Consider the following 13,942-nt stretch of genomic DNA (forward strand, 5'->3'; position numbering starts at 1 on the left):
CTGTTCTGTTATGAAATGTATGATTGTTTTACATTTCTCCCTCTAGGTGGAGGTGAAGATCTGCTGTACATATTAATCATTATGTCCAAGTAGTGTTGCTTCAATACTCTCAAATGCACAGAATTGCATATAGCACTTTGACAACTGCTGATATAAAAAGTGCTTTATGAAATGCATTTTATTGCAATTTGATAGTAAACAGTTCAAGGGCAACTCCACCACTTTTCAACTTCTTTTTCATTGTCTCTGGCACAATACCATTGTTTAGGTATGTGAAAATTGTGTATTTCAAAAAGATATATATGGAGAAAAAAATGACGTTCAGAAGTTCTAACCGATATCAAAAGTTACAACAGTGATTTTTCAAACACCATGAGATTTGTGGGAAGCAAGAAAATACCCTCCCTCTGGCTAGAAACCTGTTGCAGGTTTTGAAAATCACAGTTAATCCTGCCCTGTGATGTCAGTCTTTTTTTTATGACCTTATCTTTTTAACCATAGAAATGCACCATTTCACATATTTTATAATAATTCACATAATTTCACAAATTATAATACCATTTTGTATTTTTAATATTTTTTTGCTGTTTGCAAAAACGCTCTTATTTGCATTTATTCCTTTTGGAGGTTGCATTGGATGATACTCTTATTGCAGGACAAAGTTCATACTAGCTTGGTTTTACTCATATGTTGACTTTTTGCTCATGCATTTTGTTTTTAGGGGTTTAACAGTGATGCTAGAGGCCATGAGTAACTTGCTAACATGAGTAACACTGTTATAAACAGTCACACTTAAACCCTCATATCCGCCACCCCGTTTGACCTAGAGACTAAACTGTATGTTGGCGTCTTTCCTTATGCTAAACAAATTTGCTTCAAGGACCTATAAGGTCCATCAGGATAGTTTTTCCTCCATCTTGGAAATGTTGGAAAACCTTTGAAAAACATATTCTCATGAACCAAATGTCCAAATAACACCTGTATGTAGGCTGATGGTACATCTCTTAACTTCGTTTGAGAAAAGCTAAGGGATTGGTTAAGAGATGGCTGAGGTATTGATGAATCGGGAAATCAGATTTTACATTTCCATGTAAATCCATTTCACACTGGCCTATCAACTTGAAACATTTTAGGGTTATCAAATACATTACCATAATGAACCATGTTATGTTTGGCATTGATAGCTTAACAAATAAGAATCTATTAACAATTGACTTTTTGACTATGTAATGCTAATTCTTAAAATATCATAACTCTTCTCATGGAATAAAAATCTAATTCACTCCAAATTTGGTTTTTGGACTCATCACTGTAGTCCTTAAAGAGTTTGAGAAAAGAACATTGATGCATTCAAAGATGGCCACGTTTATACCAGTAGTTAAAGCACATATGGTCTAATGTAGGCCCTTTGAGTACATGTCTTAACTTAGTTTGAGAAAAGCAGAGGATTGGTCAAAAGGTGGCTGAGTTATTGAAAAATAAAATCAGATTTTACGTGTCCATTTTAACTACTATAAATCCACTTCACAGTGGCCTATCAATATGAAACTTGTCATCACTATCATAGACATCCCTCTGATGAACCACACTGAGTGTGGTATTGATATCTAAAACAAGGAAACTATTAACAACTCATTCTTTCCATATTTAACGATGATGCGCAAAATCATCTTCTCATAAACCATACGGAAAATAAATGTTTTATTTCCCACATCCTTCGTTAAAAAGGATGTGGGAATACTTATATACTTATTTTCCACCATAATTTGCAAATAAATTCATTAAAAATCCTACAATGTGATTTTCTGGATTTCTTTTCTAATTTTGTCTGTCATAGTTGAAGTGTACCTATGATGAAAATTACAGGCCTCTCTCATCTTTTTAAGTGGGAGAACTTGCACAATTGGTGGCTGACTAAATACTTTTTTGCCCCACTGTAGGTGTTTCTATTGTCCAGGTGGGAAAGGGCAGTGTGGAATGCAAAAGAGATTGCATCATCTGTGGATCTGTTGGGGCAGTATGCGAATTGGAGTGGGTCCAGGGTGCCTGGGATTATGGTGCTGATGTGAGCCATGACCAGCTTTTCAAAGTATGGCTACAGATTTGAGTGCTATGGGGTGATAGTCATTTAGACGGGTTACTTTGGCATTCTTGGGCACGGGGACTATGACGGTCTTCTTGAAACATGTAGGTATTACAGACTGGGTCAGGGAGAGGTTGAAAATGTCAGTCAAGACGTTTGCCAGCTGGTCAGCGCATGCTCTGAGTACGTGTCCTGGTAATCTGTCTGGCTCCGCAGCCTTGTGAATGCTAACCTGTCTAAAGGTCTTACTCACATTGGCTACGGAGAGCGAGATCACACAGTCGTCTGGAACAGCTGGTGCTCTCATCCATGGTTCAGTGTTGCTTGAGTGTTCAGTGTTGCTCGAAGGGAGCATAGAAGGAATTTAACTCATCTGGTAGGCTCGCGTCACTGCAGATTTTGTATGTATTTGCCTCTCTCTATGATTTTATATTTAGACTTATGATTGCACATAAAGGAAGATAGTTCCTACATGATAGAGTGCTTGCATTGTTATCCAACTGATCATGTGTCCTTTCTGTCATCCTGTGAACCCTGTTCATTGCTGCTCGCAGCTATATTTGAAAGTAATATTTTGCATGAAATTATATATATTCATTTTGTAAGTAGTAAGGTCTTTAATTTAGGATAAACAGGATATATCTAACATGATTGTCCATGTGTAGGCTATTTTGGATAGGAAAGGTTTTTATTGTTCACTATAGATCACATTTCAAAATTCAAGGTTTTCAATGAATTATTGCTAAGAGTTAGTTTTTCTATAGGCTCATTAAAACTATGATATTCTATCACTACCTCAGTGTGAGAAATTAACCCACTAATAAGAATCAGTAATTCTGAGGTTATTTCCATATCTATACAGTGTATACTCACATCGATTTAACACTATTTTATTTTATTTTTTTTATTTAACCTTTATTTAACCAGGTAGGCAAATTGAGAACACGTTCTCATTTACAATTGCGACCTGGCCAAGATAAAGCAAAGCAGAGCAGTTCGACACATACAACAACACATAGTTACACATGGAGTAAAACAAACATATAGTCAATAATACAGTGAAAAAAAAATAAGTCTATATACAATGTGAGCAAGTGAGGTGAGATAAGGGAGGTGAAGGCAAACAAATATATGTATAAATAAATAAAATAAATAAATAAAAATATAAAAGGCCATGGAGGTGAAGTGAATACAACACAGCAAGTAAAATAAAACTAAAAAAAACCCTGGAATGGTTGGTTTGCAGCGGAAGAAAGTGCAAAGTAGAGACAGAAAATAATGGGGTGCAAAGGAGCAAAATAAATAGAAAAAAAATGTGAAAAGAGCAAAAAACATAAATAAAAAATAAACAGTAGGTAAAGAGGTAGTTGTTTGGGCTAAATTGTAGATGGGTTATGTACAGGTGCAGTAATCTATGAGCTGCTCTGAACGCTGGTGCTTAAGAGTGGAGGGAGATAGGTGTTTCCAATTTCAGAGATTTTTGTAGTTCGTTCCAGTCATTGGCAGCAGAGAACTGGAAGGAGAGGCGTCAAAGGAAGAATTGGTTTTGGGGTGACTAGAGAGATATACCTGCTGGAGCGCGTGCTACAGATAGGTGCTGCTATGGTGACCAGCGAGCAGAGATAAGGGGGACTTTACCTAGCAGGTCTTGAGATGACCTGGAACCAGTGGTTTGGCGACGAGTATGAAGCGAGGGCCAACCAACGAGAGTGTACAGGTCGCAGTGGTGGGTAGTATATGGGCTTTGGTGACAAAACGGATGCACTGTGATAGACTGCATCCAATTTATTGAGTAGGGTTTTGGAGGCTATTTTGTAAATGACATCACCGAAGTCGAGGATTGGTAGGATGGTCAGTTTTACAAGGGTATGTTTGGCAGCATGAGTAAAGGATGCTTTGTTGCGGAATAGGAAGCCAATTCTAGATTTGACTTTGGATTGGAGATGTTTGATGTGAGTCTGGAAGGAGAGTTTACAGTCTAACCAGACACCTAGGTATTTGTAGTTGTCCACATATTCTAAGTCAGAACCGTCCAAAGTAGTGATGTTGGACAGGCGGCAGGGGCAGGCAGCGATCGGTTGAAGAGCATGCATTTGGTTTACTTGTATTTAAGAGCAGTTGGAGGCCACGGAAGGAGAGTTGTATGGCATTGGCTCGCCTGGAGAGTTGTTAACACAGTGTCAAAAGAAGGGCCAGAAGTATACAGAATAGTGTCGTCTGCGTAGAGGTGGATCAGAGAATCACAGCAGCAAGAGCGACATCATTGATGTATACAGAGAAGAGAGTCGGTCCAAGAATTGAACCCTGTGGCACCCCCATAGAGACTGCCAGAGGCCCGGACAACAGACCTCCGATTTGACACACTGAACTCGATCAGAGAAGTAGTTGGTGACCCAGGCGAGGCAATCATTAGAGAAACCAAGGCTGTCGAGTCTGCAATGAGGATGTGGTGATTGACAGAGTCAAAAGCCTTGGCCAGGTCAATGAATACGGCTGCACAGTATTGTTTCCTATCGATGGCGGTTACGATGTCGTTTATGACCTTGAGCGTGGCTGAGGTGCACCCATGACCAGCTCTGAAACCAGATTGCATAGCGGAAGAGGTGTGGTGGGATTCGAAATGGTCGGTAATCTGTTTGTTGACTTGGCTTTCGAAGACCTTAGAAAGGCAGGGTAGGATAGATATAGGTCTGTAGCAGTTAGGGTCAAGGGTGTCCCCCCTTTGAAGAGGGGGATACCGCAGCTGCTTTCCAATCTTTGGGGATCTCGGACGACACGAAGAGAGGTTGAAGAGGCTAGTAATAGGGGTGGCAACAATTTCAGCAGATAGTTTTAGAAAAAAGGGTCCAGATTATCTAGCCCGGCTGATTTGTAAGGGTCCAGATTTTGCAGCTCATTTAGGACATCAGCTGACTGTATTTGGGAGAAAGAGAAATGGGGAAGCTTGGGCGAGTAGCAGAGGGGAGGGCAGTGCTGTTGTCCGGGGTAGGGCAGCCAGATGGAAAGCATGGCCAGCCGTGGAAAAATGCTTATTGAAATTCTCAATTTTAGTGGATTTGTCGGTGGTGACAGTGTTTCCTATCTTCAGAGCGGTTGGAAGCTGGGAGGAGGTGTTCTTATTCTCCATGGACTTTACGGTGTCCCAGAACTTTTTTGAATTTGTGTTGCAGGAAGCAAATTTCTGCTTGAAAAAGCTAGCCTTGGCTGTTCTAACTGCCTGTGTATATTGGTTTCTGGCTTCCCTGAAAAGTTGCATATCACGGGGCTTGTTCGATGCTAATGCAGAACGCCATAGGATGTTTTTCTGTTGGTTAAGGGCAGTCAGGTCAGGAGAGAACCAAGGGCTATATCTGTTCCTGGTTCTAAATTTCTTGAATGGGGCATGCTTATTCAAGATGGTGAGGAAGGCATTTTTTAAAAAATGACCAGGCATCCTCTACTGACGGGATGAGATCGATATCCTTCCAGGATACCCCGGCCAGGTCGATTAGAAAGGCCTGCTCGCTGAAGTGTTTCAGGGAGCGTTTGACAGTGATGAGTGGAGGTCGTTTGACCGCTGACCCATTACGGATACAGGCAATGAGGCAGTGATCGCTGAGATCTTGGTTGAAAACAGCAGAGGTGTATTTGGAGGGCAAGTTTGTTAGGATGATATCTATGAGGGTACCCGAGTTTACGGAATTGGGGTGGTACCTGGTAGGTTCATTGATAATTTGTGTGAGATTGAGGGCATCAAGCTTAGATTGTAGGTGGCTGGGGTTTTGAGCATGTTCAATTTAGGTCGCCTAGCAGCACGAACTCTGAAGATAGATGGGGGGCAATCAGTTCACATATAGTGTCCAGAGCACAGCTGGGGCAGAGGGTGGTCTATAGCAGGCGGCAACGGTGAGAGACTTGTTTTTAGAGAGGTGGATTTTTAAAAGTAGAAGTTCAAATTGTTTGGGAACAGACCTGGATAGTAAGACAGAACTCTGCAGGCAGTCTTTGCAGTAATTGCAACACCGCCCCCTTGGCTGTTCTATCTTGTCTGAAAATCTTGTAATTGGGGATGAAAATATCTGAGTTTTTGTGGTCTTTCTAAGCCAGGATTCAGACACGGCTAAAACATCCGGGTTGCAGAGTGTGCTAGAGCAGTGAACAAAACAAACTTAGGGAGGAGGCTTCTAATGTTAACATGCATGAAGCCAAGGCTATTACGGTTACAGAAGTCATCAAAAGAGAGCGCCTGGGGAATAGGAGTGGAGCCAGGTACTGCAGGGCCTGGATTCACCTCTACATCACCAGAGGAACAGAGGAGGAGTAGGATAAGGGTACGGCTAAAAGCTATGAGAATTGGTCGCCTAGAGCTACTGGAGCAGAGAGTAAGAGGAGGTTTCTGGGGGCGATAAAATAGTTTAAAGGAATAATGTACAGACAAAGGTATGGTAGGATGTGAATACAGTGGAGGTAGACCTAGGTATTGAGTGATGATGAGAGAGATATTGTCTCTAGAAACATCATTGAAACCAGGTGATGTCATCGCATATGTGGGTGGTGGAACTGAGAGGTTGGATATGGTATAGTGAACAGGGCTAGAATCTCTACAGTGAAATAAGCCAATAAACATTAACCAGAACAGCAATGGACAAGGCATATTTACATTAAGGAGAGGCATGCTTAATCGGGTGATCAATAAGGGTCCAGTGAGTAGAGGTTGGTTGGGGTCGTGGCGATCCAGACAGCTGGCCGGGTATGTGGCTGTCGGTAGCAGCATGGGATGGAGGTCTGTTTGTAGATACCTCGTGCGTTTCCGTCGGTAAGTTAGTGGGGTTCCGTGTAGTGGGGTTCCGTGTGGAAGAGGGGATCAATCCAAATTGGCAGAATAGATATAGTGACCCAAGGAGAAAAAAAAATAAAATAAAATAAAAATAAAAATAAATAATAGTTTATTACTAGCCTTTCACATGCAATAGATAATGCCTTTTTTGTAGATGTGTGCTGTGCTGTTTAATGGAGCTGCCAGCCAGGTAGTATCTATCTCACAGAGGTCAGTGCACTCTGAACAAGCTCCTTTCTGCCTCTCTATGAGGTGCCAATGTGAAAGCAAGGGGCCTTTCTGTAAAGATTCATGAATTACAAAAAGTGTTCTTCCCTTTGACTCTGGCTGCCAGGGAACTGTTCTCCTTCTATTACAGAGGAGCAGTGAGGTGGTGCACTGCTGCCTGGTTAGGTACAGTACTCCAACCAAGCAGAATAAGTGATTCTCTGCACAGGGGCTGGGCAAGAAGAGTGGTGCAAAATTAATGAGAAGCTGGGTGACTGACACCTAAAATAATTCAGTTCTGGTTACAAGCAGAATGAGGAGAGAAGAGGGAGTTGGACAGAATGGGTCAGTAGACAACACTAGTTTGTGGTGGTGGCTCTTTCTTGGAATTCTGTAATAATGTTATTGTCATGGTGTTTTAGTTACTTATTCATTTATTGTGGGCACAATATCTGTCATCTGATCCCCTCATATGTGATATCTGTCTCAGATAAAGGCTTAGAGCAAAACCTGATAGATTCGTGTGTAGAAACACAAATCTTCTTTATTCTGCTTCTGGCATTGCAAATGCTGTCAATTGATAGCAGCATCTTGTTAGCAGGATCTTCCAGTGACAACAGAGGCCTTGGGTGAGACACATGAAATGGCCACAAGATGGTGTAAGAAGTCAGAAGATCCTCCGTAGATGGTGGCCTCCTGAAAGCCCATATATGGCTATGTAAAGACCTGTTGCTGTCTTGGAACATGGTGAGATCCATTGAAGTCCCAGACCCCCCCCAAGACTGTGCACTAAATTCAGGTATGTTATAATCATATGGTGAAATTCTGTGTCCAATTAAACTGGCTGGAATTGAAATGGAATTGACCCTAACTCAGCTACCTCAGTAGTCTAGGCGAGGGAATGAGTTTGGTATTTTGGATCCACACAGACAGCCCATATACTGTATGGTCGATGTAGCAGATATTCACAAATAGTTACAGTATTTTAGAGCACACCGGCTGAATGCAATGGAATATTAAAGCTAGTTAATGTTGACCATAAAACAAAGCCAAAGTTTTGCCTACTGTGCCTCTTAAACCTATTTGTTATTTAACCTTACCCTGAATGAATGCCCTTTAGGCATCTTTACCATGGGTTAAGGCCAGGGTGCTTTGTGCCAGGTTACCCAAGGTGGCAGTTCTCATTGAGAGGCAGCTACAGTCTTTCCATAAGTGGGACCTGTCACTGTGAAAGGTCTACTGGGACTGACAAGTCACCCATGAAGACAGCTTAACAACAGAGTAGCAAAGCAACGCCTAGAGGAGATGTCAGTCAACAGGATGGAACAAGCGGCACTTAGTCTACTATAGAATCTAGATGGACAGATACAGGAAAATAAATAATTGATACACAATAACTGAGTGAATAAATGAATATTAAGATGATAGTTAACATCAGGTAACCACAAAGAGCATATACAGTATGAAAATAGTTTGTATGTTTTTGTAGTTCAAGTATGAGTGGGTGCTCAGCACCTGTTTTTGAAACCATTTGATCTACTGATGTGTCTAGGAGAGAGTTACAAAGTAGTGTGGATACTCATGCAGGAGTCTCTCTCCACCAGCTGGTGAGAGAAGCTGTGTCTTTGATGCTCAGACCCATAGCTTTTTGATGAATGTTCATTAGAATGAAAGCTCACAGCTTTTGTTTTAAGGCTCGATGTGCCTGGTAATTATTATTTTTTTAAACAGGATGCATTTTAATTGAACTCTATGTGCCAGTGTGTGTGTGGCTGTGTGTGGCTGTGTGTGGCTGTCATTGCACTAAAGCCTTTGGCAACAACATGCATTTGACAACGCTGACACATCACACTGTAACAAAAACAAAACATCAAGCGACCAGTCAACAAAGGCACGTAATATGATACTACTCTGTGCATGGAGGGCTTTTTTCATTAACAAATTACATGTTTTAATTAGTAACAAATAAAAACAGATTGGAGTTTTGTCCACTTGTAGAAATCTTTCAACATCTAATGAAAACAGATAAAAACAAAACAGGATGTTTGCCATGCAATCAGCCCACGTGAAATGATCAGTCTGCAATGAAACAGGATGGAAGGAAATGACACTTGGGACCTGTTCACATGAGGAATTCTGTTCTGACATGTCTTGTTTGTCTTGGTGTTAACTGAGAACAAAACCACCTCCCGGGTGGCGCAGTGGTCTAGGGCACTGCATCGCAGTGCTAGCTGCGCCACCAGAGTCTCTGGGTTCGCGCCCAGGCTCTGTTGCAGCTGGCCGCAACCGGGAGATCCGTGGGGCGACGCACAATTGGCATAGCGTCGTCCGGGTTAGGGAGGGTTTGGCCGGTAGGGAGGGTTTGGCTGGTAGGGATATCCTTGTCTCAGTATGTAAAAATGTAATAAAAATGTATGCACTCTACTGTAAGTCGCTCTGGATAAGAGCGTCTGCTCTTGGCCGGTAGGGATATCCTTGTCTCAGTATGTAAAAATGTAATAAAATGTATGCACTCTACTGTAAGTCGCTCTGGATAAGAGCGTCTGCTAAATGTCTAAAATGTAAATGTAAATGTAAATAAACCACTGCAGCACACGAATCTGGTAAACAGTATGTCAGCCATGTCAGTTTGGTCAGCAATATGTTACTATTTGGACAGTAATATGTCAGTTTGGTCAGCAATATGTTCCTAATTGACGCATAATATGTCAGTTTGGTCAGCAATATGTTACTATTTGGACAGTAATATGTCAGTTTGGTCAGCAATATGTTCCTATTTGGACAGTAATATGTCAGTTTGGTCAGCAATATGTTCCTATTTGGACAGTAATATGTCCGTTTGGTCAGCAATATGTTCCTATTTGGACAGTAATATGTCAGTTTGGTCAGCAATATGTTCCTATTTGGAAAGTGAATTATGTCAGTTTGGTCAGCAATATGTTCCTATTTGGACAGTAATATGTCAGTTTGGTCAGCAATATGTTCCTATTTGGACAGTAATATGTCTGTTTGGCCTGTAATGTCTGGTAAAAATGCTATCTATAAAAGTGTTTATTGCTCTGATTAGTAGGCTTCTCACTCTCATTCCAATATATGTCTGTCACACTAGCATGACAATCCCAAACCATTGCAATGATCAGGAGTTGACTTCTGAAGGTTATGATATACTATAGATTTGGAGCAGGACAACAGAGTGACAGACAATAGCATGCTATGCTGCTCATCTCATCTCAAACGTTGTGTTGCTTACCTACTATAATGTAGCCTAGTTAGGACTAGGCCTAGTTAGGACTAGGCTACATGTTGCTCATTACATGTAACTACTACATTACTAATTAGCATGTAATGACCATATGTTGAACCAGTCAAATGATATTATGTGTCACTTATTATCAGGTACTATATAATGGTTATTAGTAACATTGTGGTTACCACACAGTAATCAGAGTAACGACTGTTTATTTTTCTTTCCTGCTCACTGTCTTTTGAGAAGAGTGTGGTGCTAATATTGCAATGAATACATGGTGATTTTAATGATAGCAGTTGAATATGTAGTCTACTATGTAGTCTACAGTTGGTTTGAACAGATTCAGGGGCCACCGCAACATGTGTAGGGAAATGAAGTGACTCCTCCAAGTCCCCAGTTGGTTAATGAAGTCACAGTTTGTCATTTCCTATTATCTTTGGTTTTGATAATGCTACAGTCTCCTCTCCTCCACTCATTTTCTCAAGAAGAGAAAGTCTTGGGGGATCTTCTTATCTCCGTTACTTGGTATGATCTGGGAGAATTGCCTCTTTACAATACATTCTAATGGCATCTCCAATTTGTCAGAGATCCCTGGGGCTCCTGGAGGCTCCCACTAACACCAATCTGCCAGGCCTGTTGCTTTATTTCATTGTGTTCCACTAGTGTTAAAGCCTAACCACCAGTGAACCTGTCCTCTCTGTATCTGAGGTAATCAATGCACACATCTGTGTGTAGCTCTTCAAATCCTGTTGACTCATTGATTGAGGAGCTGGATATTATTTGCTCACCGCAGCTGTGTACAGCTCCAGATTAGGTTCCTAGATGGCAGGTTGTACGTTGTAAGCTTTTAACCAAAGAGTTTCAAATGAATTTCATATTTAATAACATTACACTTGGAGGATAAGAAAAGTGTAGTTTATACCCCAGATGATTGATATCAAGATAAACAATGTTTTTCTCATAAATGGAAGTAATGTACGGTGTCTTGTTGTGGTGGTGACTGTAGACTCCTACTATAATAAACTGAACATGTGTCAAAATTAGAAGTCCTTTTAAAGATATCAAATCACAGGTTGTTGATGGCTGGAGACATTTCTATACAGTGAGAAACATACAGTAGAGCTATACTGTCTGGACTCTCTTTTTTTTAATGACCTGATTAGATTTAACAACAATTTCCCTGAGTGGCCAGTCAGAGTCCACTCACCTGATCTCCCTGGCAGCCAAGTCTGAATCAGTCCATGATTACAGGGGGGGAAATGAAAACAGTGCTGTGGAGTCTGGACCCTGAGGCCTGGACGCCTGGGCTCTGTCTCCATTGTGTTGTATCCTCTTGTCCTTTGGTCCTGTCCTCTTCCCACCTCTGTCCCTCATTTGGTTCTGGAAGTATTCTTAGGATGATGATTATGTTGCATAAACATCAGCTGGAGGTGAGGAGAGAACATGATTTGAGGAGAGGAAATAGTTTTTTTTACCCCCATGTAGCCATATAATTGTGTTGAAGGTTTATCAAATAGGTATTTGGGCAGCACTTTATTTTATGATGTTTAGTACTTGGATGATGCCCTAGCACCCTAATAATATCTATTGATAGTCATTAAGTATTGTGCTTGTTACTGTTAATTATATAATTAGAAAGTATTTTTCTAGTTTGAATTATAGAAATCTAAGCTTCATTTAAAAAGTTATTATAAACTTAATTAAAGTACTTTTTTTTGGTGAAATTTGAAGATCATTTTTACAATGAGCACTGTCTGCTCCATTATGATAATGAAACCATGGATCTGGAATTTAGCATGTAGCTTCAATACTGACACCAACCATGTCTGTCTGTGGGCAGCCTCCGATGCAGATGCAAACATGTAACTCCAACAGGTGCAACTGAGTAAGCAGTCATTAGACGATAAAGAGGAAATGTCAACAACAACAAAAATGTCCAGGCTCCTGAGGAAATATTGAGTTTTTCTGTCTTGCCAACTGGAATCTATCCATCAACAATTCATTCATCCCTTAATGTCAATCATCTGCAATGAATACAGAACAACAGTACATTGTCATCTAAATGATTGAGTGAAGTGAACTATGATTTTGGTAGCAACATAGGCATTTTGTTGTGCTCTCACATTGAATTTCTGAGTGAAAATAAACCAACTGCAAGGGGAGGAAGAAGGCCCAGCTGTGCCTCTCTCTGTGTAGTTAGCCAACAGTAAGACAGCTCCTAAATGCTAGCTAGCCAGTGAGGTGAAACCGCAAGCCTCCACATGCCAGTCAATCAGTCAGATTTAAGTCTTTGGCTTGATGTGTGAAGCCTTTACTTTATGTGGTTTGAAAGTTTTACTTTAAGGGGGGAAACACAAATAAAGAAGTGGGGAAAGAAAGAGTGATGACCTGTCAATGGGCCCTGGGCTTTTCTCTTTAGACTCTCTTCTTCCACCCTACTCTCTCTCTGTCTTTCTCGCTCTCTGCCTCTTCTTTCTTTCTTTCTCTTTTCCTCTGTCTCGCTCAGAGGGCTTGATGAAATAAACAGCAATCACTGTAGCATGAGCACCCAGCCTTAATTGAGCTCTCACTTTCACAATCCTGGTTCCAGTGTTTCCATGGTTATACATTATCCATCTATGTTTTAGACATGCAGTTTTTTATTTCTGTAATAGGTAAATGTCACAATATAATATTCCATATTTTTACTTGTTGAGATGTTACCTAACATGACCTAGATGGATAGGTAGAGTACATAACCAGCCCAATTATATTTATTACACTTATCAAAACTTTTATTAAATATTTATTACTTAAAACACTTGTGGAAATGTATCATATATCCCCTCTGTCAACATAAAGCAGTAGACTACTAGTGAACTTTATGTAAAATTCACAGATTCACTGATGTTACAGATGGCCATCTGAAATATATTCCAGTATCATGGCAATCTAGGAAATAGCCTTTATCAGGCAAGGCCACTTACAGTCTGTGTAAATGGATAGAAAATGTTGTTAGCACACACACACACACACACACACACACACACACACACACACACACACACACACACACACACACACANACACACACACACACACACACACACACACACACACACACACACACACACACACACAAACAAATCTGCACAATGGTTAGCTACAGTACAGCTGTATATGGGCGGGGAATGCTTAATGACGTCAATTGAATTGGTTAGGTGACGATCCCTTACCACGCCCCATGTGGGTCAAGGGAGGAGGAGGGAGCCACAGGCTGAGCTGATTCCACGTGTGACGCTTGCATTCTCAGCTCAGTGATATTTTCTTTAGCGGGCTTCGGCGTAGCCTTGTGAGTCTTCGTTAGTTACTGGCTATAGTTGGGTTAGCTATGGAGGGAGACGGGAGCCAAGCCACATCTGGAGGAACCCCTAATGATTCGCAACACGACCCGGGGTAAGACTGCAAATAGCATTGTCACTTTTATCGTTATAGCTACATTGTATCAATAGTGCAAGGCTTATCAAAGAACTGACATTGATGTTGCTTTCCGGGTGCAGTCAACTACACCTTTGTTTGATTATATTAGCAAACGGGCCTGCCCCCTTTT

The 13,942-nt window shown here is 41.0% G+C and overlaps 1 protein-coding gene across 1 annotated transcript in view; it reads left to right on the top strand.

Annotated features, from left to right (window-relative positions):
* The first annotated feature begins 13,593 nt into the window (after nucleotides 1-13,593).
* The window catches only part of LOC111949595 (RNA-binding protein Musashi homolog 2-like), a 184,269-nt gene continuing 183,920 nt past the window's right edge, over nucleotides 13,594-13,942 (top strand). Inside the window, exon 1 of the mRNA XM_070434221.1 lies at nucleotides 13,594-13,788. Coding sequence (XP_070290322.1) covers nucleotides 13,724-13,788 — 65 coding nt within the window. The 5' untranslated portion in view covers nucleotides 13,594-13,723. The remainder of the gene's footprint in view (nucleotides 13,789-13,942) is intronic.

This window comes from Salvelinus sp. IW2-2015, linkage group LG22 (assembly GCF_002910315.2).
Source record: "Salvelinus sp. IW2-2015 linkage group LG22, ASM291031v2, whole genome shotgun sequence".
Taxonomy (NCBI): domain Eukaryota; kingdom Metazoa; phylum Chordata; class Actinopteri; order Salmoniformes; family Salmonidae; genus Salvelinus; species Salvelinus sp. IW2-2015.